The sequence below is a fragment of the Gallus gallus genome, chromosome 4 (genome assembly GCF_016699485.2).
Source record: "Gallus gallus isolate bGalGal1 chromosome 4, bGalGal1.mat.broiler.GRCg7b, whole genome shotgun sequence".
In the NCBI taxonomy this organism is placed as follows: domain Eukaryota; kingdom Metazoa; phylum Chordata; class Aves; order Galliformes; family Phasianidae; genus Gallus; species Gallus gallus.
This window is the reverse complement of record NC_052535.1, coordinates 29598855-29626332: the sequence shown is the minus strand read 5'-3', so window position 1 is coordinate 29626332 and position 27478 is coordinate 29598855. Positions and strand designations below refer to the sequence as shown.

The following is a 27478-nucleotide window of genomic DNA, read 5'->3' as shown; positions in this document are numbered from 1 at the left end:
AGTAAAACAAGAATTGACTAGTGAATTAATAGGTAAGTTGGACACTCAGTAAAGGTATCTTGAATATACATTTTCCTTTTAGTTTGTAATAAGCTTCAGGGCTTAGTGTACTCTTTCACGGTTTTGTTTCTCCAATTTCTTGTCATATTTTCTTAGAAAAACCATCAATACAGAGAAAAGAAGTATTTCAGTACAAATGCCTTGTTGAGGGCACAGCAAAATACTTTTGAATTTTCCTCAAGTCTGATGAAGATTCTAAAGAGAGATACATGTTCTTGATAAACATTAAAGCAAAGAGGACTGCCCATATTCCCCCACACAGTGTACATCCTGTTCTTCCTCTTTGTGTGGTACTGCCTCTGACACATGAGAAGCTGACAACTGGAAAAGGAGTGTCTCACAGATAACTTCCTCAGAAGAGAATAGCGTGCACTAGCATTCCTTTCAGGTTGTGTCCCTGCCAAGAAGTGAAAAGGTTCACTGAAGAATCATTTTAGTTTTTTGTAACTGTCAATGAAGGCTTGCTCTTTCCTATGATCTTAAGCGTAGCTGATTCTGAAAAGGGGTGGCTGAATGAGGTCTTACCCTATATTTTTTTTCTCTGTGTAGGTGCCAGCAGGTCAGCAAGACAGGATTTTCAGTTAAAGTAAGCAAAATGGAGTAATAATTCTCGACAGAGATTTTTCTGGGTCTGTATGATATATGCACCTTTACTTCGGCAAAACACTAACTCCATGTGAAGTGGTGCCACCAAGAATTCCTTTATAGGAACTGACACAAGCATCTCAGAGCGCTGAGACTGTGTCCTTGTGCTGGCTCTGCAGGTTTTCTATGTAGGTCACCACATAATGTTTCACTGGCTCCACAGACCACTGTGCCAGAAAGGTAGCGATGACTGCTCCAGTTAGAGTTTTAACTGAGAAGGTTGGTTAGAGGTTGTGACCACTCAAAAGGGGAAGAGACCTCATGCAAATGACAAGGGGGTGCTAGTAGGCCTTTAGCCATGTGACATAGTTGAAGCTTTTCTTGGAATTGTCTGCCACCAATTTTGAATAATGCTACGGGAGGTCTGAGATTGTATGATGCAGTTGCATTAGCATCTGCTTAATTCGAAAATAAAGAGAGTGGGGAAAAGAATGACCAGACCAAAAAAAAAAAAAAAAAGATAATCTAGCATAGGGCTAACACAGCCAACCAGCTGTAGTATAAATTAACTGGAAAAAAGTGTTTTATGCTAAGACTTTTTCATTTTGAGAAAGCATTACAATGCTAATAACACTTTGATATGATTGAGGTTTATCATCTGCTTGTTAACTTTCTTGATTATTATTAGACTTCTGTGCCGTCTAGGAAAAACAGCAATGCCGCAGCTCTTCCTCTACTATCTTCAGGGTACTTGAATTACAGCTCATAGCACTGTAATTAAGACTTGATGTTAGGATAGGACTTTGCCCTTTACCTTGTTCTGCATATGCCTGATAGTTCAAGCTGTGAATTTTATTTTCATAGGTTTGTTATCTGAGAACAATTTTCTTGAAGTGTCATGAACTTATCCTTGCATGTTCAGACCAGCTTCCCACTGCTGCCTGTGCAACTCTGGAAATTTAATATTTTGAAAAAACAAAACAAAACAAAAAACAACCAACAGTTGCAGACAAGAGAGGTATCTTTTAGGTGTGTTATATAGGTTGCTCCTTGGCTTCTGAAATGAGTATTTTGGAGATGAGGGGACTGATATTGACTGGCTGTGTGGGTCACAGTACTGAGACAGCATCTAACATAGACAAGAACAAAACACTAACTAGTGTAAGTTCCTCCTATTTCCTATATAGAATAGTTGCAAGTCAGGACAGAAAAGCCATTATTTCACTGGGAAGGATATACTGAATAGATAAATAAGTAAAAGAGAGAGAATTTCTGTTAAAAAGTGTAACTTTTGTTCCTTCTAGTCACAAAAGAAAATAGTTGATCAAGACAATAATTATTTTATCATGGCTTCATGTGGGACAGTTGTGAATTTCATGCTAAGTTAAAAAACAGCAGCAGCCCCATTTAGCATTTAAATTATCTGTGTAGTGTTTGTGCTAGGGGAGAATCTGTCCAGTGAAGATAAAAACTGAGCTATTTAATGAATGACTTGAAGCAAGACTTGTGCCATTCAACTTGAGGGCTTCTGCAAGTGAAACTCCAGTCAGAGTTTTCATACCCTCCAGGTATCGTGGCTTTTACTTTTATGAAAAGTAGAGGAAAAGATGATTTCTAAAGCATTAAAGCAGGTTTCTGAATGGCAGTTCTGGTAGAGTATCTGTCTTGCTGAGATCTTTATAGTTGTTATCCTTATTCTATTATTAATTAAGCTCTGAAAATACATTTATCTATCTGAGGCAAATGCTGTGACACACGGTTTTGTAAGAAACAGGATATTTCAAAAGATAAAACACAGCAGGACTCAGAAACTCACAGGAAGGAATAATTCTAAGAAGAGGGGCTGGAATGTATAAGAATTTCAAGACCTGCACTAACATGGTAAAACTTAAGATTATTATGGAGCATAACATACTGCCCTTTTAACTTTCAGTTCTAAAGAACCCTCTCTACTCTCATGGCACTAGACAACTTAAACTTTAAACGTAACATGAATTCTCTATAAAATACTGCTCAAAGCCAAAGTATTATGTTCAACACACTGTATCAGACAGCATTCCAACTATATGTAAAATAGAAATCAAGAGGAGCTGGTATTACTCCAGAATTTTTTCTTATTTCCTTTAACTATCATATTTGAGATGTATAAATTTTTAGAAGAAAACAGCTTTCTTAAAAAAAAAAATCAGTGTATAAACTTGTGATATTGTCCTTACTACTCTCTAAACACTTCTGAAGTTCTCAGCAGATTGAACAGAGATACTTTGCTGTTAGCAAGAATTTAGTTGAATTAGGTATAAAGAAATTAAGTACCCCAAAAAACCACACAACATTATTTATATAAAAAAAAATCAAGCAGTGAAAAAAAAAACAACAGAAAGTGGTTAATTTAGACAATTTAGACTGTCTTTCAACAAGGTAGAATGAAGTGAACTTCTTAGACAGTATATTGGGCTAGTTCCTTAGAGGATGTATGTAAGCATAAACATTTTCTTCTTTATGTGATAGTCAGTTTACAGCTTAGTTTTTTCAGACTGCAGATATCTTGATGCACAGTTGCAGCCAGGTCAGTACCATTACTACAACAGAAACTAGCCATTCAGGGAGAGTGGGAGCTGACTGAGCTTTTTCCTGCTCTTATGCTGATGCAGTTGTCTTTTTTACAGAGCATCAAAGAAAGCCAGCTTTGTTCTGGAAGCAGAAGGAATTGAAGAAAATCAAACTTAAAAAAAAAAAAAGTTTTTAATATTAAAAAAAAATAATGAACTGGGTCCATACACATGTAATACAAAAATTATAGTTTTCTAAATATAATAGGAAAAAGTCAAGGAAATTGTAATTATGCCTGTAAGGGCTGTAATTGCAAGGTGTGTGATGTAGAAAGAACAAAAAGAAAACTTCAGAAAAGGAACAGGTGAAATTAGATTATGCTTTGCATTGTCCATGGTGGCAAGTAAATTCTTCTGTCTGCTTCAAAAAGAAAAAAAAATGGTGCTTTTTAGGTTTGAGCAACAAAAGCATCTAATAATTTTGTAGTACATGAAATCTGGTGGAAGCCTCACTAAAATGGTTTGGAACAGATCCGCTGATTTAAGTGAATCTTGAAGTGTATTCCGACACATTAAAGATTTGAATGACCAGAAGCTATTTTGAATGGAGTTAGCTGACAAAATACCAAAAAGTAATCTTGATTTTCTTTAACAAATTGGAATGATGGATGGTTGTGATGGATGTGTGTTTTCAATTAAGGCATTTGAATTTCAGTGACATAACATGATTTTATCTGTTGGAAAGTCATAAGTTGGAAAAAACATATTAAAAACTCTTTTTTTTTTAGGAACAATTTTCCGGTGAAAAAATGTCAGTATTAGATGTATTTTTGACTAAAAATATTTTGTTTGACAATTTGAACCAGATCTAAAGTTTCAAATATCACCTATGGTACACTTAGACTGACTTGTCTGCAAGCCTTCAGCTTCTTCTTGCCTAGTTTATAAGAAAAATGCTAGATTGCAAATGTTCCTTTACATGCACATTTGTCTGTGGTGTTCTCTATGACCCATCTGTTGTTCACGTGTACCAATAACTGCAGTAGCTTCAGCTTTGAATCATATTCTTGACACTGAAAAATGAAGGAAATATCATCTGTGTAGGAAGCAGAGGCTGTATGCTGAGACCGTAAGCCTTTGGAGGCCAGGCCAGACCCATCCTGAATATATGCTTTACACTTCACCTGGGTTCTCAGGAAAGTTGGAAGTGATGCAAATCACTTCACTTCCTGCTCTTACACTTCAGCTATGCTTTTGTGGTTGCTTGCTTACTTGACCAACTAACCAATGCTTAATCATATCCTCTTTTAATGGCTCTGAAATGGCAAAATACTTGAAGAGGCATTCTGCTCGCCCTCCAATTTTATTCAAATGCGTTCTTTTCCCATAAAATATTTTGATTCTTTCTCCATCAGACAGGCCATGGGATAAAATAGGGTTGATCTTTTATTCTAAGTACAAAATACCCTTTTGTTTCCAATATGGTCTTTCTCTTTTTCATAATTAGAACCTTCCCACATAGCTATTTTAAAAACAACACAAAAGGCAACATTTTCTTCTTTCACTTGTGTCATTAAATGCTTATTTCGACAGATTATGGCAAAGATGTTAATAACCATTACCCTTAAATGGTGACTAAGCTGAGTGTAGGTAACAGAAGCAAGTAAATTAGCTCCCAGTTAGGGGAAGAGAACCTTAATCCTCAGTAAGGTTTGGGATAACCGGCATTTAACTTGGACTGCAGAAGACAAAACATCTACAGAAAAATAGGTTAGGTTTAATAGACATTAATTAAATCAGTGGAAAAATTTATTTTTAAAGTCTGTCTGAAATTCATTTCCTTGGGTTTGTACAGTAACTGAATTGATGTGATGGCTATTCAGTTCAAGAAGCGAGAAGACTAATGGAGCAGGAGGGTAAGAAAGCCAACAGAAGATTCCTCAGAGAGTAAGCTTGTAATGAAGTCATTATGGAAACTGACTGAGGAACTGAGAGAGAGATCAATGTTTCAGATTTGTACAACAGTTAAGGAAATATGAGCAGGTCCAGCAGTGAGGAATGAAAAGCAACAGAAATCACTTGAGCATTGGATTTGTTCATTCTGGACCCACTAATATCGGTGACAAAGTTCCCACTGGGATCATAAAATCCTAAGTGCTTGCATTGTTGTTTCCTTTTTGTGGAAATCAGTAAGATATGAAACAGCCAAAAAAGAGTTTAATTAGAGTATTTGTGATCTTGAAGAAGTCTAATTAGACTGTAATCTGACCAATGCTTCTTGTAATACTAAGTGTAATAGCAAGGAGAGCAAAAACTTTTTGCAGATATTGGTGTGTTGATAGGACTAGAATGGTTCCTTTTGGCTTGATTTTGTCCTTCTTTAGGACAGGAATGTGTACAATAGGCTATTAACTTCTTCATTAACTTCTAATCTGCCGAACATGAAAAGCGTGAAGTGTAAGTGATGGTGTTTGGTTATTTTAAACACAATTCCTAGATATTAACCACTGAATGAAAGCTGAAAGGGGCAGTAACATTCTGTATGAGAAACAACATTTTCCTCATGGGTGTTGACCGGGGCTTGACATCTAGGCTTTGATGGATTACCAAAAATTAATTCCTTTGCATTAGTGATGTGAAGTATTAATTCTTCAATTGAAATAATTCAGGCGAGATATTTAGTCATCTTGTATTAATATATCCAGAAAGAAAATCATAGTACTCAGTATAAGTTACTCACCGATCTTTGTAAATTACTGGGACTGTAATCTCTTCAGGAGGCACTCCTATCTACTGTGCTGTATTTGTATAATGCATAGTGCAGTATGACTCTACTTTTAGTTGCCTTTCCAGGGATATTTCAGTACAAAGAGAGTAACATCATTATGATTGCTCCATCATATTTCTTTCTTCTTGTAAATGGTTTTGTCACAATTCACAAAATAACAAGACTCAGAATTATCACTGCCTTAGCCATAATGTCAGAAATGACTGCAATGAGAAGCATGATTCTTTGTTCTGAAAGGTAGTTCCCTGAAAAAAAGCCCAGTTTAAGAACTTTGAAAGGCCATTTACTATTTATAGTTGATGTAGCCCTTTGGCAGGTATTAGGATCTTAAAATAGAGGAGAGTAATGTGTAACATTTCTGTCATCTTAGTGAGCAAGATGAGTTGTGTGCATTAGTAGACCAGGTAATGAACCATTAGCTCTACTGATACTAAAGTTCAGAACGTTATTGTGGAATCCTGGAGACAGATATATTTGAAATAAAATTGCTAAAAAAATAAAAACGTCATTACTATAAATCATTAATTCTAAAATCTTAATTCCGTAACCATAACAGCAAATAGAATGTAATGGCTATTAAATAGAAGTACCTTTCCCCACTTAATTTTTCTTCTTTGTACCAGGGCGAGGAATTTCATAGGAAACTGGGATGAAATCAAGACTCAGACCATGATTTGTAGACATTCAGACTTAGACTTCCAAGTTTTAAGATTTGACTGTGAACCATATTCCCACTATTTGATCTTTTGCACATAATCTAGATTTTTTTTTAATCAATCTCATAAATGCATAAAGCATATAACATTTTAAATATTCTAAGTACTGTAGAGACATTATTGCTAATTATAGCTTTTTCATTTCCACACAAAAAGAATGATTCCTTATTCCTCACTGTCTTTTTTTTTCCCCTCCAGTGAACTATAATCTGTGTGGATAGTGAGAATTTGTAGGACATCCCGAGTCACATGTCAGATTAACTCCTGTTTCACATTTGACAAAGTCTTTCTCTGTCTATCCTGAAAGTGTGCTTGGACAATCTTGAGAGTGGCATGTGAGAGCAGACTGTAAGAGCTGGAGGCAGGATAGCAAGATTTACAGCTGAACAGCTAGGAAACAAGGTCAGTGAGAATTAGGAATAAAAAAAGTTTAACCCACTCACCCTTCTGAAACCAGCCTCTCTAACTTTTCTGTTAACTGTCTTCTTGCAGTAGTCTTGATCCTAATTGAATGGTAAAACTAAAGAAATCTGAAACTACCATCAATGGAATCTAATGTTTTATGCACATCTTAGGAGGTGCTTTAGCAGCTCAGAATTGCTAGGAAAGAAGTTTGATACTGTCTAGTGTTTGAAAGAGAGAGGAAATCAGTTGGGCTTGGAAAGACTATTCAGTGAAATATAGAAACATCCTTTCTAAAGTGAATGATGTTCCTTCATCTTTCAGCCAGTAGAGAAAAGCGCAATGCAGTGATAAAATCTGCAGGAAAGAGACGTGGTAGTGATGTTGAGGAAATGCTTCTGCTGTCATGTAGACTTTTGTCTCAGGTCACAGCCTTTGGAACTTCTGCTACTTATGTGTTAACTGCATCTCTAACTCAAGTTTGGAATCAGTCATCTGATGCCCTAATTAACCAAGACAGGAAAAGGGCAAAAACAGTCTAAGAGGTTAGATCTAGCCTCACTCTTTGCAACTGTGAGCTCAGACTCAGACACAAACTCAACTATCAAAAGGAATAGCCAGGAAAATACAAGGTAGAGATCCTTGATGGCTATCAAAGCAATAAGTGAATGACAATGCCTGGGCTCAGGCCTTAAGAATCATTTATCTATTTGTATGATTTTTAATGGTTTTTCATATTCCTTCTTTACTCCTGATGAAGCAAGTATGACATCTGCCGTTGTCTGTCTTACATGAACTCCCTATGATAACACACTCATTCTAATAATAGCAGCACTTGTATGCACACTTCCCTTCAAGGCCTGAAATGTGATACAGCTGCTATCATTTCTATGCTCTACTGCTTTTCAACAGTCAGCCTCTACCAAGATAAAAGGAGGAGAGTTAACAGTATTTCAGGATGAAAACAACATCTTATGGGTAGGTACATCTTGCCCAAGCAAGGATATATCATCATTTGTCTACAGTGTAAGTCTATAGGGTGCTGCAAACTGCCCATTTTGCTTCTGCCTAAGATGGCAAAGATGAACTACTATGATCTGAACAACCCATCTGTACCTCATCTGCTGTGCTTTGAGGGTCAACCTATGTGAAGGTGAGGAAGGGAATGGCAGCCTGTGTATGTAGTTTCAGTCCAAAGCAGATGGTTTTTTTTCTACCTTCACATCTGCCTCAGGTCTGACAGAAAATCAGCAGGAGGCTTCATTCTCTGGGATCCCAAGAATTGTTCAGATTCTGCTTTTGATCCTGTCCTATCTATAACCCATATGATCAAGAGTCCTATCTTTGCCCTTCTTTTTGGGGGGAAGCTGATGGGAAGGGAAGGGAAGGATGTTGGTGCAAAGTTAAGAAGATGATTCTGGAGGTATGAAAGAGGGGTGGGTTACATATCTTGGATGGGCTGGGAGGTATGAGGTGTCCTTAAGAGGACAGTAGGTGCAGTGGAGAGAGAAGAACATGCCAGAACAGGAAAAGGCTTAAGAAAAGGGAAGGGAAAGATCCTTGTCACTCTACAGTATTTAAAGTGCCCTTCAGGCCCGGGGCCTCTGCCTCCATTTTTACTTGCTGTCTTTCCTTGTATCAGACTGTACACTGCCAGTCCTATGCAGTTAAATCTGAGTGCTCTTCTCACTTCTCCCCACCTTTTCTGTCATCCATTTTCCGGTAATGTCTTCCACCCTGAAAAGTACAACCCTTTTTCTGCCTCAGGACAGCAATGTTTTCTAGCTATGTACCTGTGAGTCTCCTCAGCTGTAAGATAGTCCAATAGCTGAAGTGGGGGATCATCATTTGGTAATGTGCATGATAGTCAATGCACTGCAAACTTCTTTCCTGCTATAAGGAGCATCTTAACAGGAGAAAATAATGGTTACAAGCTGACTTCAGATAGCAAATAATTGTTGCAATAGTGAAAGAAACTGGTAGACTTTGCTTTAATGCTGAAACTATAAGCAGGGATCATGAAAAAACACTTCAGTGCTGCACAGAACTGTCCATTCCATCAGTGTTAATGAAAGTAACGCTTTTTCTTGTTTGCTGAACAATAAATATGTCTTTATTGGAGTCTGATTGGAACACAATTTTACAATGAAGTGTACTCCAGTAATTTCAAGTACAGCTCATTCAAAGGAAAGAATGTGCAGAAAGGAAGCATTGTTAGGTATTATTTTTATATCCCCAGAGGAAACTCTTTTCAGTGCCCAGCTAGAGGGACATACCCAAGGTGAAATATTCAGTTATCAGATCAATTGTTAGTTGGTTATGTTCCAGTAGTGAACAACTTGGAATTACAGATCAGACTGTCATAGATTTCTATGCTGTGTTTTAATGTGCAGTGAGCTATTTTCTCTGTACTATTCAGTTTTGCTTAATTGCCCATACCATTGTTAAGTACCATAGAGAGTCAAGGGATTTTGGATTGAATGTGGAAAGAGTACACTGAGCAATTAAATGCAGATTTTCTAATCTATCTGTACATTTAAAATGTTGTAGTCTTCTATCAAAACATTAATTCAGGTATGACCATTAAAACCAGAAAATCTGTATACAGGCTTCCATTGACCATCAAGCAGATGTTCACCCTACTTAAAATGCAAAGGGTATAATGTGAAAACATTAGTTCTCTTTAAAATTGTTCCCTAAGATGGAGAACAACCATCATATATAAACACATACTGTCATGTCTGAAGTCATAATAGTTTCAGCAGGCTGAGGTAAAGAATATTATTTGCTGAAGGAATCATGACAAATTTTATGCAAATTACAGCTAATTGTTTTCCTGTCTTGCATGAACAGAATTGGTTCTTGGTGGTCATATCAGAACAAAATCAGGAAACCATTCACTGGTAGCTCTGATTTTTTCATAGCCAGACTGTGTCCTGAAGACACAGTCTAACCCTGAAGACTTAACATAGACATAGAATTTAAGAGAACTTTTGAAAAACCTAAGCCCTAACTGAAAGAAATCTGTGAAAAGAGAATATAAAGGGGGTGATAATCAAAAAAGTTATGTACAAAATGAAAGAAAATAAAATTTATTTCTAGTCTCTCATAGAAGATACAACTAATATGCTTGGCTTATCAAAATGTGGTTTTGTCTTTTTGGTTTTTATTTAACCAAAATGTTGTTGGATTTCCTACTAGAAATCTATTTAATTCTTAACAGCAGGGATACTTATAGTGAAGTAATAGAAATTCTGGCCTAAGATTTACAATAGTCTTCTCTATTAGAATATAGTTTGAGAAAACTTTCAAAGTGGGATTTTTTTTTTTTAAGTTTTCAAATGGAGTAAAAAATGGAGGAAAAAGCTCTCTCGAATTTGTATATATTTTATACTGCTCAACTCTGTGACTTCAGACGAAAGAAGTTTTCAGGTCTTTTCATTAAGGAAAAAAGTCTCAAGCATATGGTGGGTTTTACCATTATTTTTGTATAGCAAGAATGAGTCAGCACAACTCTTTGTAGAAGCACTGCTGAAGGTACGTATCAGATAGTAGTTGAGAAGTCTTGAAAAAAAATCACATAGACTGCCTTGTATTTAAAAGTCTATAGTTTTGCCTTACACAGAGAATGCTTTTCAGAAAATTCTTAGTCAATTCTGATATAGCGAAGATTTTTAATGTTGAGTTGACTTTGCAGGGTTAATTTACAGAGCCATTTCAGACTTGCTTTATGTTGGCAATTTGTTTAGATAATGAAAGTTGAAAATCACAGTAATTTTTCTGGAATACTGAACAAAAACACTAATTTCCCCTGAAGTCCCGAGAAAACTTGAGAGTGTAATGCATGTACTGTTTGCACTAGTAGCCCCACACAGCATTATCCTAGAACAGGAGAAAAATGGAAACTACTTTATTACGCTTTTTTTGGTGTTCATTTCCAACTTAGCACAAGACATCAGTAGTCTTACAATAAAGCTGTAGCTTGTTTAAAAGCTTGTTTCTAAAGTTGAAATAAGTTTTCCTATTACGAACTGTTTACAACTCTGCCTACAATCAGAAAATATCTAATCGGAATCTTTAACATGAGTAGATTTCTGTGCTCTCTTGGGTATATTTGAGTTGCAGCAACAGCTGTGAGTGAATATTTATTGACGTAAACACACTTTCCTAGCAGAAATGTTGTCCAGCTGTACTGTTCAAATTCCAGCATAAGTCCCAGAGTCCTAAATACTCTGCAGAAACTGGTCTGGAAGACTTTCTAGCAGCATCTAAGGAGTTAGAAACCTTCTTTAGGTGAGCTTTATTTTGCTTTTTTGGAGAATCAAATATTTTTGTCACGCTTTTTTTTTTTTTTTTTTTTTTTTTTTGCCCTCCCCCGCCAACTAAATAATTGCAAGATTTATTTCATATAACAGTACTTGTAATTGATTTCTTTGATACATTGTAGTTTATTAACAGGAAACCTTGATGCGGAGTTAGGTTTGTCTAGAGATATGATTGTACCCTTCTGGAATGGGTGGTTTGGCAAAGCTCCTACTGATGACCAAAACTGCAGATAGCCTTAAGCACTACAGCTTTGACAAGGTAAAAATTTGACTGCAAGCACTGAAGCTGTATTCACTGTCTCAGTGGTACTACTGAGAATGTTGGAGAGCCTAATTGAAGCAGTTTGGCAGACAAAAAATGATGCGGTCTGGAAGGACTATGCTGTGCTAGAATAGAATGAACATTTTTCTTGCATGGGGATGCACATGGGAAGAAAGGAATGGACATGTATTTCAGAAGTCCAGAGCTGTTTCAGCTGCAGAACCTGTGCTGGTCTTCCTACTGGAAGCAATTACGATGGAAATGAGTGATTTCTGTGTGTTTAATCGGAGGAAAATAAATTGTAAGATCCCTATGTAGAAGAGGGCTGTAAAATAAGTACACACAGCATGTTTTTTCTACAAGGCAAAAAAAAACCAACCAACCAACCAACCAAACAAAAAAAAACATTTGACTGTTGGAAGGGCAAAGTCCTATCTTCCTTTAAATCATTCATAAACAAGTGTCTTCATGGCATAGGTTGCTGTGAAGAGCAAGGTCAATGCATATATTCCTTAGTTCGTACTCCCTACTTTTCAGAAGCTTAAGGTTTGTTAATCTCAACATTCATGGACATGATATTCAGCCAAGGAAATGTCTCTGTGCTGTTCTTCTATTTCTGAATTTCTTAGGGTTTTGTCAGTGCTGGTGGTGATGTTGGTTTTAGAGTACCTTTTGTTGTTAGAGATTGCAGTTACCAAGATGGTTTGCAGTTGAAATGCTACATGTATATAGGCAGGAAGACAGAAGGCTCTGGTTTCAACATATGGTACACCTTGTTTTAAATGAATGGGCTTTTTTTGTCGTGATTTGCAGACTTGGAACAATGTAGCTAAAAGTTTAGAGAGAGGTGTCGAAACTATCCATGTCTAAGTTATAAATCTCATCAGCTTTTCATAATGTTTCTGATGCACATCTGTTATTACAGATGGACTCTGATAAAGTGATTGAGGATGAAGGCGCTCACATCAGTTCATTTCCTTGCTCCACAAGATCATATTCTAAAGATTATACCCCAAACCTTAGACTTGTGACATTTCTTCAGATGCTTTCCTCCACATTAAATATCTGTCTGAGACTTTAAAGCCTTTGTGCAGTTGTTAATTTCTGAAAAATCTGATTCAGGCTCAGAGGTAAGAGAACCAGGATAGGTTATTCATTTGTATGCTAAGGTTAAAATAAGCTTCTTTATCCTCTGTTATCTCTCAAGAAATTTCCCAAAAATCCACTTGACTTCTGTTTATGTTCTAGCTTCATTCCTTTTCTAGAAGTTTTTCACTTTTGTAGATAGTGACTTGACTATGCCATGGTACAGATGACTCAGTCATTTGAGCAGATATTTTTGTCTTTATTGTTTTCATATGTTTTCTCCTCCATTTTTAGAAATTCAAATGATTCCTGACCAGCTTGTTTTGTAAATGAAAATATCACCTCTAATAACAACAAGGGCAAAGTATCAGAAGGTTGTTTAACGTATTAAAGCTTCAGTTGTTGGCTATTGGTCTAAGTAAGCCTTTTGATGAGATGATAATTCTTCTCCAGCATATGTAGGTTTTGGCAGAAAACAGATGGAAAGGAACAGTTTAGAGAGGCTGTTATTCTGATTGCAAAACACTAAAATTAACCCTTTTTCTCATAATCTGCATGAGAGATACTCCAAAGAGAGCACAGGGTCAAAATTTGTTTCTTTGCCTCTAGAGAAGCTCTTTGCATACTTCTTTGCGTACTTTATTGTGTCTTTAAACTTTTGCCACATGGAAAGTGGATCTCGAAGTATGTTCCTAATGGTGCTTTTTCTCACATAGCTACATGAACTAAGATAGATAACCTGAAAATGCTACAGAGTGCACACCAGCTACTTCATTGTGGGTAAAGAATCCACTTTTCAGAGTTACATTTTTCTAAGAACAGTGAAGCTCCCAACAGGAGAGGTAGCTGTTATTCAGAATTTGCCTTTTTCCACTACCATTCATGCTCCTGGCTTTCAGAAAGGTCTCATTTCCAATTTGAACAAGCATCAACAATCACTTGCATGGACCCCTCAAAAGGAAACTTGAACAGAGATTCATACTGTCACTCAGGTCAAATAAGGAATCACCTGTTTCTGCCTGGGAAAACCAGACCATCAGTCACAGAACTGCAGCTACACTTCTCTTTGAGAGCTCTTGAGATGAATTCCCATGGATACTGTCAGGTGAACCCATTACAAGCTTCTCACTGAAGGCATCTTGCCCATTGAAACAGCATCACCTTGATTAAAGAAGGAACAAATGGACCGATACCTCTGGGTAATGATTATTTATTACAGACGTGTGCACCCATGTAGCTAAGTATCTAAGAAAGGGTCAGCTAGGTGACAAAATCTTACTGCTGGTATCAGAAGAGAATACTCCTTCAGTGGACTCAGCAGTGAATATGTCATAACACTAGCTTAATTAAATCACTGTATAATCTTAGAAATTGAACTGACTAATTAAAAGTTGTGTGGAAACTGTCAGATTCTACTTCTAAGGACCAAATGTATACTGTGGAAATGAAATTGATAAGATATGCCATGCCCTGAATTTACAGAAGACAGCAAGACATTGCAGAAACTGAAGTCTATTGATCATGCTGTGTAGATGAACAGCTATAAAGAAAATCTGGGCCACACAAATTATTGGTTGAATTCTCTTTTATGTTTTAAGAAGCCAATGATTATTATATAAATGTGAGGACTTTCAGACATCTCCAAAATATCTGCAAAGGACCTAACAAACAGAAGCTCAAATATTCAAAGGTACAGGAAGCAATGCAGAAGAGCAGTATTCTTCCCTTGTCATGTCAAAAGGTAGAGTTATTTTTGTTTCCAAACCTAGAAATGCACTGCTGCAAATCACTTTTTCTTAAACTAGGTTGGATTAATTGGAGATAATACAGTATTATTCTTTTTCTTATCATTTACCAAGAGTAGCTGGATAATATTAGGTCCTACATGCCACGTACATGTCTAGAGCTTGTGCAGAAGAAATACCTCCTTCTTCCTGGGAATGTTTACTTGAAAAGAAGACACCCCAGATTAGGTTTTACTGTTCTGCTCTCAGTAGCAATAAGCCAGATCAGATGCATGCATGCATGTCCCAGTTGTACAGAATCTGTTTCTCTGGGTTGTGTTTAAATTTCCCAAAAACAAACAAACAAAAACCAAAACAAACAAAACAAACAAAAAAACCACACCAACCTAAGGTGGTCTTAATTTATTCCATCCTTTATATTGATTGTATAATTTTTTACCATCATAGGATTTTGGACACAGTAAATCTTGCAGCTGGCAGCTTAGTTCTTAGAAAAAGGAAAGCCTCTGGAGAAATACTGAAGAACTGGATTGGCAAATGGTATTTTTTAATTCTTAAGTATCTGAACATACAGAGGTGAAGTGAAACAAAGAGATTCATCCTGTGCTGAACAGAAAGTGGCTAACAGCATGTCAGCCTGGGTGATCACAGACTTAATAGTATTTCAGAAGGGCAAGTTCATAATGTTTAATGTGCTTGCTACTGTGATTTACAAAAACTGAATAATATTGTTTGTGCCATCATGAATACTGCTGGACTGTATCTCAAGCTTCCCTCAAAACTAAAAATAAAAAAAATTACTTTGTGTCTTTGATTTAATACTACAGTTGTTAGCAGATGTTACTTTGCCTATTAATGGGACATCCAGTTGTATGAAATCACATTAAATGCATGTCGTTGTTTTAAGGAACAATTTAGAACACAGAACGCTACTTCAGCCAAACTGTATTATGAACTCTTCCTTCCTTGCTGTTTTGCAGTGTCAACTGATTTGAATTTTCCCTCTGTTGTACCTCTGCCAGTGTTTAATCCTAATATTGATGTGCTTATGAATTTACTTATTAGTTAGTTTACAAGTTGCCTGGAAGGTGCTCCTCAAAGTGCTGGAGATTGACTTTTGGGAGTAACTCAACAGTAAGGGAGTAACAAGCAGTGTATTTGTTGCCTTAATGAGATTGAGACTTTGTTTCTGGTAGTACAGTCGAATGACTTGGCCATTTATCAAATGAGGATGGGGAATTGGAAGTGCCTGGGGGATAGAACTGCTTATAGAGGAGAGTGGTTGATGCGACATGGTTATGAATCAGGAAATAAGCTGTTAGCATACAAAGAGCTGAAAGCAGAATATTCAGCATTTCAGAGCAATGAATGACAAGTGACTTTGCATTTAGTCTTCTCATATGGACGCCGTATAAATATAATTATCATGATTTCTAATAACTTGTCAAAAAAGTGATTCCTTTCCTCGAAGTCCTCATCTCAACACAAGACCAAAGTTACAGACTGCTACACAGGAAGGGTTTCTACCACTTAAAAAAAAAAAAAAATTAATCAGGTGTGGAAGAGACTTGATCATCTTCTGAATGCAGACTATGAAATTTATGCTTCTCCACTTCGATTAGAATCTGGATTTAAATTTTTGGTAATTGCTGAAGAAACTGTAGTAATTACAATAATAAGTGTCTGTGTCAGAGGTAATAATGATGATGACAATGGTGATGAACTAATGAAGTGTGTTTTATCATTGAACAGCAGAACCATGCACTGGCAGTACTTTCGTTGAGAATACCAGAGGTCTTTTTACACACTTTTGTGCTACCTTTATACAAAAGATAAGAACAGGTAAGGATGCGTCTTCAAATAAATACTCTGATTTTGGACTTTGAAGTCCTAGGTAAAACAGCTAGCTGGGTTTAGCTGAAAACCATGGTGAAATGGATACGAAAGAGCCAAAACCATGACAACATGTAAGACAAGTAGACCTCAGCTTGTTTTTGTTTTAAAAAAAAGGCAAGAAAAATTGTCAGACACGTCAGACATAACAGTAGAGCAAGGGATGACCTTCTGGGAACCCAGATGGTAAAATAAGGAATTTCAGATAACAAAAATAACTACTATAGCCAGTTGCTTTAATAGGATAGGATAATTCTATATTATAATAATAAAAGAAGAGCTTTTCTCTGAAACTCCATTCAGTCATCTCTGAACTGATTTTTACAGGGAAGTTCCCACTGTGGATGTCCTTCAAACATCTTTAAAAAATTTCACTGAAAGGTTAGTAAGTTAGACATAATTTTTTCTTCAGTAGACTTAGCAGGAAATAAGGATATCTTATGTCCAGAAAAAAAAAAAAAGAAAAATGTTAAATTCCTTTAATTTTTACTTCCAAGTTGGCGTCATTTGTATGTATTCAGTTATGAAAACATTACACATTGAAGAGATTTTATTATTCTTTATTTTTTTATTCTGTGCAAATAGGACTAGAAGTGAAGTTCTTTTTAGTTCAATGTTATTGACAATCTAATTTATCTGAGGTATGTTTCTTGAAAAGTCACTGTTCCCAGCTTGCGTATTTTAGTTAATGTATTTTTTGCATTCCCTCTGTATAACCTTTACAAAACTCTGTATAAATTCTGTAAAATTTTTTTCTTCATACTCTTCACATTCTTTGCATTTTTTTGCTGTTGTGGAATTCAACTGAAAAAGAAAATGCAATAGTGAAGCAAGATACTTTGTCTATTTGATCTGATAGAGAGCTAACCCTTTTTATTCTGTTTTTGTCAATAATTCCAATGCAGTCGATTGCTACAGAAAGCACTGCTGGAATCTTCCAAGGTATTCAAGTTTTGTTCCTGGCTTGTTTTCTGAATAGGATCATCTTTCAAGTATACAGTGCTTCAGTGAGAGGTTTAAGTCACCTATCCCTTTGAAAATTGGGACTCTTCTCTATTTGTGACTAAACGTACCTGAGTTTAGATACTGAAGTTACAAACTATTATTTATATATGCACATTCAAACATTAATGTCTGCATGTGTGCCCAGTCACAACTATTTTCTTTGATATGAGTCCTGGGAGTGTTTTTCTAAAATCACTGAATACCGCTCTTTCCTTTTTATACGTGTAACTTTCTCAGTATTATGTGCATGGGTTACTGGTTGATTCCCTTTTGCTTTCATATGTACCATCTTGCCTCTTCCAGATGTATGAGAAACAGAATTTCTGATTCTGAAGAAGCACCTCTCTTTTCTATTTTATCCACAGACTTTTGGTTTTACTTACCTGGTAAGTTGCAAATCTTGCATTTCCATTTTTCCATATGTTCCGTACATCATGCTTCCTACTACATTTTTTGATATCACATTCGTGAAGAATCACTTTCATCTCTAAAAAAAAACATCTCATTACAGGTTCCTGGCATTCTATCTGGAAAAAAAGTATATAAGGGAGTTATAGCAGTTTTAAGATTAAATTGGGATAAGTGAGTGTGGGATATAATTTACCAGACAGTGGTGATTTTTATTTACTTAGTATCTGTTCTTACTATTCAAATACTTTTAAGTATCTGCAAAAATATACTAAGAGCGAATATATGACACATAGGCCAGCCAATTTCCTATGACAAAGCAGAACACTATGTCTTGACAAAGAACATGGGAATAATAATTAGGATAGGAATATGGGAAAGAATTAACACTAATGGAATTAAATTAGTGTTCTTAGTAATTCTAGCACTTATATTCATAGTTCATTATTCAGAATAATGGAGAGTGGAGGAGAAAAAGAAAGTAGATATTACCCATATTTTAATAATTAAAAAAAACCAACAACAACAACACAGAGGTACCATTTTTTCACCAAGTCAACAATAAAACCAAGAACAAGCCCCAGGTTGCCTGATTTTCACATCGAGCCTTTCCACTTTAAGAAAATCTTCCTGACATTACCAGCTAATAAATTAGCCTTTATACTGTATTAATTTCAGTGGCTCATTTCAGTCAAGAGAATGGGTATGTGAGTATGGACATGTATGCTGTGCAGCTTTTTTTCCTATTGTGTACAGGGCTAACTGCACAGACACATTAGAGTCTGCTTTCTCAGGCTTGCTAGGTCCACTGAATGCATCAACGTTACTGTATTCTGCATGCACACTGGGACTATTTTGCACAGATACAATAAGTCCATTATTTCTAGGAAATCTCATTAACTCTGCGTACAGGAGTCAATGTATTGTGTGTATTCGGCACAGTCATTGTGTAAATGTTTATGCTGTCGGGAGGAGACTGTCTCAGGAGCAGGCTACTGCCAACATCACCACAGCAATGAATCCAGCTCATGTTGCACCAGGGCTATACTAAAAGTAACTGCTAGGAGTAGGTTATTGGTTGGATTCATGTCCTTAGAGGATTGCATGGAGTGAAGACTGAATTCCACAGTAAATTATGAAAAATTCTCTTCAGGAATGAGTTTATGGAAACCATGACTTAGTTAACAATTATATTAAAAATTAACATAATTTATTGCTTGTAGGATAAATCATAATCTCTATCAGTTATAAGGCTAAATTCTTGATATTACATATTATTTGTTTCTAGGCTGTAAAAACAGAGAATTGTATTGGCAGATGCTGACAGTTCCTTTCCATATTGCGCTTCTCAAGCATTTTCTTATTATAGAATTCAAGTGCATGGTGTTAAATAATAATCTTAGTAGATATTTTCCCTGTCACTCCTTCACTTTCTCCAATTACAAATGAGTATCAACATTATTTTTCAGTGTTTGCTTTGATAAAATCATTTTAGATCATCCCTTTTAGTTGAGTAATTTTAATAGCAGCTACTTCAGTAAAATTATTTAGTACCAGCTTACATAATTCATCATAAGTAATTTAACTTGCAGAACTCTGCCTTCCAAGGCAAATGATTTGGTTTCTGAAGCTTTTCTCAAGTTAGAGCAAGTCTACCTTTGGAAAAAGTTGCTAGTAAAGAAATGAAGTTACTGTACTAGACCAGTTTGAGCCAAATTTTAATTATACTTACATCCTCGTATGTGTTTGCAGTATATAAACTGACATCAATGTCCTAAAAGGAAACAAGAGTTGTAATTATGAACAGACTTAGAAATAATGAAGTAAACACTAGAGCCATGGATTCAAGTTCAGCAGTTCAATTAATCCAGGCACTGGAACACAGTGAGACAGTGATCTGAAAGTCACCTAGTAACCTGCAAGATGGGCTCCCATGCCCTCTGCCCCTTTCTTTAGGAAAAGTTTCTTCTTGCTTTATCCAGTTAAAGAAATTCTGAAAAAACATAAAATAGAGCTATTATAAAATAGAGCTCTCCAGTTCCTTTTAGCTTTTATTCCCTAAATGACTACACAGACAATATCCTGTTTCATACTCCTGGTCACTGACTCTCTTAGCTGAGTACTGTGCTAAACACGTAGTTATGTCTGCTCCTATGATTGTATAAAATAGTGACTATTTTGAACTTACTTCAGATGTCTTGATCAGCTCCAAATCTTTCAGAACGTCTGACCACTTACAGTGATTTGCTTCTGTCTTTGGTACATAAGCACTAGAAGAAAAACAGTGACTACTAGGCTAAATAGTAGGTACACACATTATTTATGCTGAAAAAAAGAATCACCGATTATTCAGATACTAAAGATATGTATATGTGTGTTAATGTGTGTAGCAAGTACATTTGACAACTTGTAAAATCACAGAGCCACACTGTTTAAACAGATGAGGTTGTTTTTCAGGTTGTTGGTTTTTTTTTTGTTTGTTTGTTTTGTTTTAAAGCTTATTTTATAAGACGTAATGCAAGAGAATCAATTATTTATTGTAAATTACCTACAATTCTTTCCAAGTATCACAACAAAATAACAAATTTTGTTCTTGTATATTTTCATTCTTGTATATTTCTCTTATACTGAATTATTTTTCCTCCTGCTACTATGAAATTTCTGTCTTTATCCCTGTAGAAATATTGTATGTCATTTTACAGGTAATTTTTTGTGTACAGAAAAGATTCTTCCTGCCCTGGATAATATTTTGCATGGAGTGAACCACTAAAGGGTAGGAGGTAGATTTCTTTCTCCTCTGGAAGATTATTGCACTGTGAACCATGGTTTTAGCGTGTCCCCATTTTGACCTTTCATTTCAATCCCTTTCAGTACTTCTGTATTATAAGTAATGTAAGGCAATGAAAGGAAGACAAGAAATTGATTTGAGAAGTTAGTATAAAACAAGCAGCTGTTCACCATTTAGGCCTTAAACAAAGGCTGAATGATAACAAGATTTTTGGGAAAGAAAAATAAAAGAAGTATTATAACAAGAATCAGAGGACACTTACCCCTGATTTTTTCTTCCAGGAAGACAGAGCAGAAACATTAGACCTTAGTAAAGAGATTTGACAAGGAGAGAACAAGTAGGGGATGCTGGCGCTAGAGTCAGGGTCAGTTTTCTAAGACAGGAAAGTGGAGTCAGAGCAGAAGGAAACATCTAATATACATAAACCAGCACACATATTTAAACATGTTCACATTGTTTTTTTCACTGCAGAGGCATATGGAAATCTTCAAATGCAACAGTTCAAACAACTTGAGAATTATCATGGAGATAAAGGCTGAGACACATTAACTGGATGGAGCCTGCTCAGAGAAAGAAAGAATAAAGCAAGGGACCATGGCCTGAGGAGCATTGTAGGACTACATAACAAGGCAGGAGAGGATCCACTTCCTAAGGCAATGGGAAGCCATTACAAATAACAACTGTAATAGTAAAAAATAGATAATTTGTATTTACTGTCTCATTAATATTAACTTTGTAGTTACCATAGGAAGAAGATGGTTAGTCCAGTCTTATTCTTTAAAAGGCAAAAGAAATGGCTGTTCAAAAGTAGATACAGTTGGTACTGGAGACAAATACTTTTCACATGTGTTTTCTGAAAGATACAACCAAGAAGATAGTGTGTCATAATTTTATTTCATATGATTTTTTTTTTTTTAGTACTGACTTGATCAATTTGACAAGATATCCAATCAAGGCAAGGCTACCTATTGTGTTTATAATGAAGGACCAAAAGATCTGTAGCTTGTAGTCATTTTCTGAAACAGCAGAAAATCGGACAACGTAATATTACAAACTCATCCTCTTTTCCTATCTGCTCACACTGCAGGCTACCTTAATGAAAGAACAGTATTAAAGATCTTTTGTTCCATTTTCTATCCTACAGATTTTTCCCCTGGCTACCTATTTGCCATCGTAATCTTATAAATTACCTACGGTTGTAACATGATCTACAATATCATGACTGTGTATATGTGAAGTGCTAGATATACATATGCCCAGTGCTATATTTACATGTATAGATACTTAAACTGTTAGATACAGTATATATTTATAGTGTTATACCTACTATATGTGCATCTAATACTGGGAAGTGATTGAAGCATTTAAGAATTCACAGATCACAGAATGGCCTGGGTTGGAAGGGACCTCAAGGATCATGAATCTCCAACCCCCCTGCCGGGAAGGGCCACCAACCTCCCCATTTACTAGACCGGGTTGCCCAGGGCCTCATCCAGCCTGGCCTTGAACACCTCCAGGGATGGGGCATCCACAACCTCTCTGGGCAGCCCGTTCCAGCACCTCGCCGCTCTCCTGGTAAAGAACTTCCCCCTAACATCCAACCTAAATCTTCCCTCTTTCAACTTAAAACCGTTCCCCCTTGTCCAGCTGTTATCTACCCTTTCAGAGAGTTTACTCCCTTCCTGTTTATAGGCTCCCTTCAGGTACTGAAAGGCTGCAATGAGGTCACCCCGCAGCCTTGTCTTCTCCAGGCTGAATAAGTCCAGCTCCCTCAGCCTGTCCTCGTAGGGGAGGTACTCCAGCCTGCTGATCATCTTCATGGCCCTTCTCTGGACCCTCTCCAACAGCTCTCTGTCTTTCTTGTACTGGGGGCTCCATACCTGGACACAGTACTCCAGATGGGGCCTCACAAGAGCAGAGTAGACAGGGACAATCACCTCCCTGTCCCTGCTGGCCACCCCTCTCATGATGGAGCCCAGGATACCATTTGCTTTCCGAGCTGCAAGAGCACACTGCTGGCTCATGTTAAGTTTGTCATCCATCAGGACCCCCAGGTCCTTTTTTGCAGAGCTGCTCTCAAGGACTGCTCCTTCCAGTCTGTAGAGATGCCTGGGGTTCCTCCAACCCAAGTGCAAAACCCTGCACTTTGCCGTGTTGAACCTCATTAGGTTCACCCGGGCCGACCTTTCAAGTCTGTCAATTCTTTCATTGGAGTTTGACAACTGGAAAAGAGAAGGTATGAGCTGTACACTAACTGTTCTATTGTGCACAACCTGGGAACTTTTGTTCCAGAATCACAAACTTTTGATTTGTGATAATTTCTGATAATCAAACTAATTTGAGCTCATATACGGCTTCTTCACAGAGGTAGGTTAATTATCTGCAACTGCGATTTTGGTCCAGTGTTTAATTTCTTATCAAACTGTGTTTCTTTCATTGTGGTTTATATCCACACTAATTTACAAGTGCATGTTTAAAAATTGTTCAGAGAACATAATAGAAAAAAAAGATAGCACCGTGTGGTAGCAAAAAAAATTAGAGTGAAAGGTCTATCCATACTTTATTGGTAAGGTTGCTGCTAACTTGCTGCAAGCTGATTAACTGTGATTAAAGCATCTACTGGCAAAGCTAGGAGAGCAATACTAGTGTGTGCCTCAGGGGAGCTCTGAAAAATACTTGTAACTAGTATTTATTACTGTTTTAAACAGAAAATACTCTCAATATATTTCAATTGTCTTGCTTCCAAAACCAAAAGATTTTGCTGAGATGATAATATAGTAACCTCACCATCACATACATTTCCACACTCAATAACAAAAAATGGTGCCAGATTCTTGTATTACTTTTGTGTCCAAAATCTGTTATGTAAGAAGTACGTAAGTGAAAGGTAAATTCAGTTTCATACCTAATGAAATTATGGCCAGATCAATAATATCTCATCCATCTTTGGAACTATTTCAGTTACCTATAACCAAAGTATATCTAAAAACATAGCTGAACCTGTACTATTTCCATAACAAATGGAAATCCAAAATATATGACTATTCAAACCAAAATGTTAAGTACTAATACAATAAATACACCTTTAAACAGCACTCATAATGAAATATGTACAACTTAGCTGTTGTCAAAACACTTGAGTAATTTTGTTAGAATACAATAGAAAGGCCACAACCTTTCCACATTGTTTGATCTGATATTTGTTGTTTTCTGTAAAAAATAACAAAATAACAAAGCAAAGCAACTCTTTTTTTTTTTTTTAATGTGTATTCTATTTATTTTGACTTGATTTGGCAGTTCTTAACAATATCTTATTTTGCTGTTTTTTTAAATATATTTTTTAATGTATTAATTTAAATGAAATTCAGAAATAATCTTCTAGAAGATTTCTGGATATGTACTAAGAAATTTAAATCTTATTTCTTGTCTACAGCTGAAAAAAAACATTCTTGTGTTTAAAAACATTTTAACAAAATTAGTTAAAATGTATCATAAACATTTTGCAATAGGTAAACGTTCTGATCATTTTACAAGCTAGTTTTTGTCAATGGAGGCTGTTAATGAAGATGTCAGACCAAAAATTATATTGGATCTTGAAGCATTTTTCAGTTTTTGGTTCATAATTAATACATTAGGGCTCACTGTGATGACAGCGGAACGCTGTGTTCTTAATGATTAATGTAGTTGTCTTAATCTTTGCTGTTCTTCAACAGTAGGCAACCATCAAATAGTAAGGGAATAATTGTTCCTTACTTGAAAAATAAACTTAGTTTTTAGGTGAGAAACCTTTTATTAATTGTAAAATTTAGGGAAATTCATTTGTTTATAAAGAAAGAGGTTCTTAAGGTCCAGTAGATCACCTAAGACATCATTTCTACAATTCTGGGCAATTTTCTACCTGTATGTCTTAAATATTTCATGTGAACTACTATTCAGCAACTTAAGAATGCTATCTCACTTACTTAGTTTGACAAACTACTCTTTTGCTTTGAACACACTTTGTTTATTTAAAACCTTCCCTATGTTAGCATTAGGTTTTCATTTCTTACTCTGTTTAATCATTAATCAACTTTATTATGCCTTTGATACTTGCCCTTGTTTTATGCACAGTTGAACTTTGGACTTTGAAAAGAAAATGAAGCAGTTTATATTCCAATAATTCCCTCCCCCCCCCGTAGATTATAACCTGATAACCTGCAACACCAGAGTAGGGATTAAAGACTTTGTAAGTGAATATTTTTTATTTATTTCTTTATGTAAGATGCAACTGAGAGTTATATTAGACAGAAATGGTCTGTCACTTTTGAAAAAATAAATTAATTTTTTCATCACCAAGTTGCAATGAAGCACTTATCATTGAGTAAAATGTAAGCCACAGTAGAACTATTCTCTCTTTTAAAGAAAGAAACTTAAGCAGATGACAAAAGTTTGCAAGACAGAATAAGACAGAAGCAGCTGCTGATTTTGCCATTTTGGCTGTCACCAAAACAAAAGAAAACAAACAAAACAAAAACCTAGTCAAAAGAAAATATTCATAGTTCTATACAATATTTAAATTACATGCAAAGGAAATTACGGAAAGCTAAAACTATATGACTTCACTTACCTACCGTATATGTGAATTCCTTTATTAAGTGCTGTTTGTAAATTTCTCAGTGAATCCTTGAAATGTGATAATTATAATTAGAAAAACTGAGTTGCTGTGTAAGTTAGTTTTATCTACAGTGGTCCAGTATTCTTAATTGTTTGTGTCCATAGTTTATTACTATAAAATTTTCTATCATTCAATTGAGAAAATGTGCAGGAAGGGAAGACATTTTTTTACCCTGCTGAAGTAAGATTCTCCTGCTAAGTCAAACATCCTCTACCATATTAATATCAGGCTTCTGGGACCTAAACATTTGCACTCTCAGCCAGGTCTCTGTAAAGAAAAGAGTCCCACTGGTTGCACTTTTATGGTGGCCTGAAGAAAGAATTCCTCTCAAAAGCAGAACCCCCTTCAGAATCTGAGCACAGAAGCAGTATCACTGTAGTACAAGATAATGCTGTCCTTTCTCCTTGCCTACTTTCCTCCCAAATGAGATTTCTTTATATTAGCCCTGTGGGGATTTTCCAGGTGATCTTCACATTCAGTGATCTGAAGTGGGTGTACCCAGGTGTTTTTCAGGAGAAAAGCTCAAGATGGAAAAATACAAGTTCCTGCTCCTTCTGTGATTTTATCTTCTTGAGAATTGAATACATTTTGTCAATTACCTTTGGCAACTACAAGTGAATACAGGTTCTTGTTACCTAATACCAGCACAGAAAAGATACTAACATTAGCTTTTATCATATTTGTACAACTATGGAACTCACAATGTTGCTTTTGTGGAAGAAGTGAGTATTTTTATTCTTAGAGAATTTAGATCCTGAACCTACAAGTTCTTTATTTGAACATTTAATTTCAATACTGATCCTCAGTCTACAGCAGCTCTTTCCTTCACAGGGATCTCTCAGAGATATAAATAGATTGACAGCAGTATTCTCCTCTCACATTCCATATACCTTAACTATTGTACTGAGTCTGCTTGGGATGGATTTAAGTGTTTTCATAGTTACTTGAACGGCGCTGAGTTGTAAATTTGTGACCAAAATAATGCTGATTATACACCAATATTTTAGCCATTGCTGAACAATTTTTTACACTGTTAAGGCCTTCTCTGTTTCTCACTCTCCCTCCCTGCCAGCAAATAAACTAGGGGTTTTCAAGAGGCTGAGAGGGGACATAGCTGGGACAGCAGTCCCAAAGGCATATTCAATTCCATATAATATCACAAGTTCTAAAATCTGTAGGTAAATGCACAGGTGGGGATAAGAGGGTGAATTTTTTAAAGAGCAGCCGTTGCTTGGAAACTGGCTGGACATTGATCCACTGGTGGGAGGTGACAAGTAATTACTTCTGCATCACTTGTGTTTTGGCTTTCTGTTATTCTTCACTTTCATTTATTAGGCTGTTTTTATCTCAGCTTATGAGTTTTCCTCACTTCTGTCCTTTCAGTTTTCTCCTCTGTACATCTGACTGTGGGAACGGTAAGCAAGCAACCGTGTGGTTGCTTAGCTGCCACTTATGCACTGATATGTTCTTGGTTTTCAGGAATACTTGTTCATTTGCTTTTGATAGTCATCCAGTAAGATTTCCTTCTCCTGTATGCCAGGTGAAGAAACAAGAAAGTAAAGTTTGCAATGCCTGCTTGAAAACATTGCCAAAAGGTCACAGAATCATTATTATTCCATTCAATATCTTAAACATTAGAATTTGAAATGAAAGAAGTTAAATCTTTCCTTTGACCTTTCTTTTGCAAAACATGCTTGAAGCCTGGGCTTGTATCATTTATGAAGATGGATCCTATACTTAGCTGTTGGCCTAAGAAGAAGTTAGTCCTTGGTGCGGAGAATGATTTTATACCTTTCTAAAGAACCTTGCAGTCACAGCAGCAGTGAAACCCAAAAGAAGTCTTTAGGGCAAGATTTTTCTAGTTGAATATTACTATTTACATCAAGAGCTTTCCTTTTAAATCTACTTACAATAATTTCTCAGTGTAACTCAAGACCCCTTCAGGATGCAATATGCAGAAAACAGTGAAAATGTTTTTCAGAACATACTCTCCTGTATAAGTAAGCTCTTGAATCACAAGAGATTGTAAAGGACATGAACAAAACAACAAGAATAGCAAAAGGACTGGCATATCTAGTCAGTGCTGAAGTTTGTATAGCAAAATATGTACTGATCTATATATGCTTCTAGTCAGTCCCTGTAAATATTTTTGTTACATTTTCATTCCATGACAACAAATATTCAACAGGGAACTAAAATAGAATTACAGATT

At 36.0% G+C, this 27478-nt stretch overlaps 1 protein-coding gene across 4 annotated transcripts in view; it reads right to left on the bottom strand.

Annotated features, from left to right (window-relative positions):
* Positions 1-16955: 16955 nt before the first annotated feature.
* Positions 16956-27478, bottom strand: part of IL15 (interleukin 15) — a 32145-nt gene continuing 21622 nt past the window's right edge. For 2 of the 4 annotated variants that reach the window (XM_040698692.2, NM_204571.2), the window contains exons 3-7: positions 21356-21465; positions 20013-20094; positions 19557-19598; positions 17800-17943; positions 16956-17215 (exon numbers count right to left, since the gene is read on the bottom strand). In XM_040698692.2, coding sequence (XP_040554626.1) covers positions 17093-17215; positions 17800-17943; positions 19557-19598; positions 20013-20094; positions 21356-21465 — 501 coding nt within the window. In that variant the 3' untranslated portion in view covers positions 16956-17092. Of the gene's footprint in view, positions 17216-17799; positions 17944-19556; positions 19599-20012; positions 20113-21355; positions 21466-27478 lie in introns of all 4 variants that reach the window. The other 2 variants (XM_040698691.2, XM_025149492.3) reach the window with 2 other exon arrangements.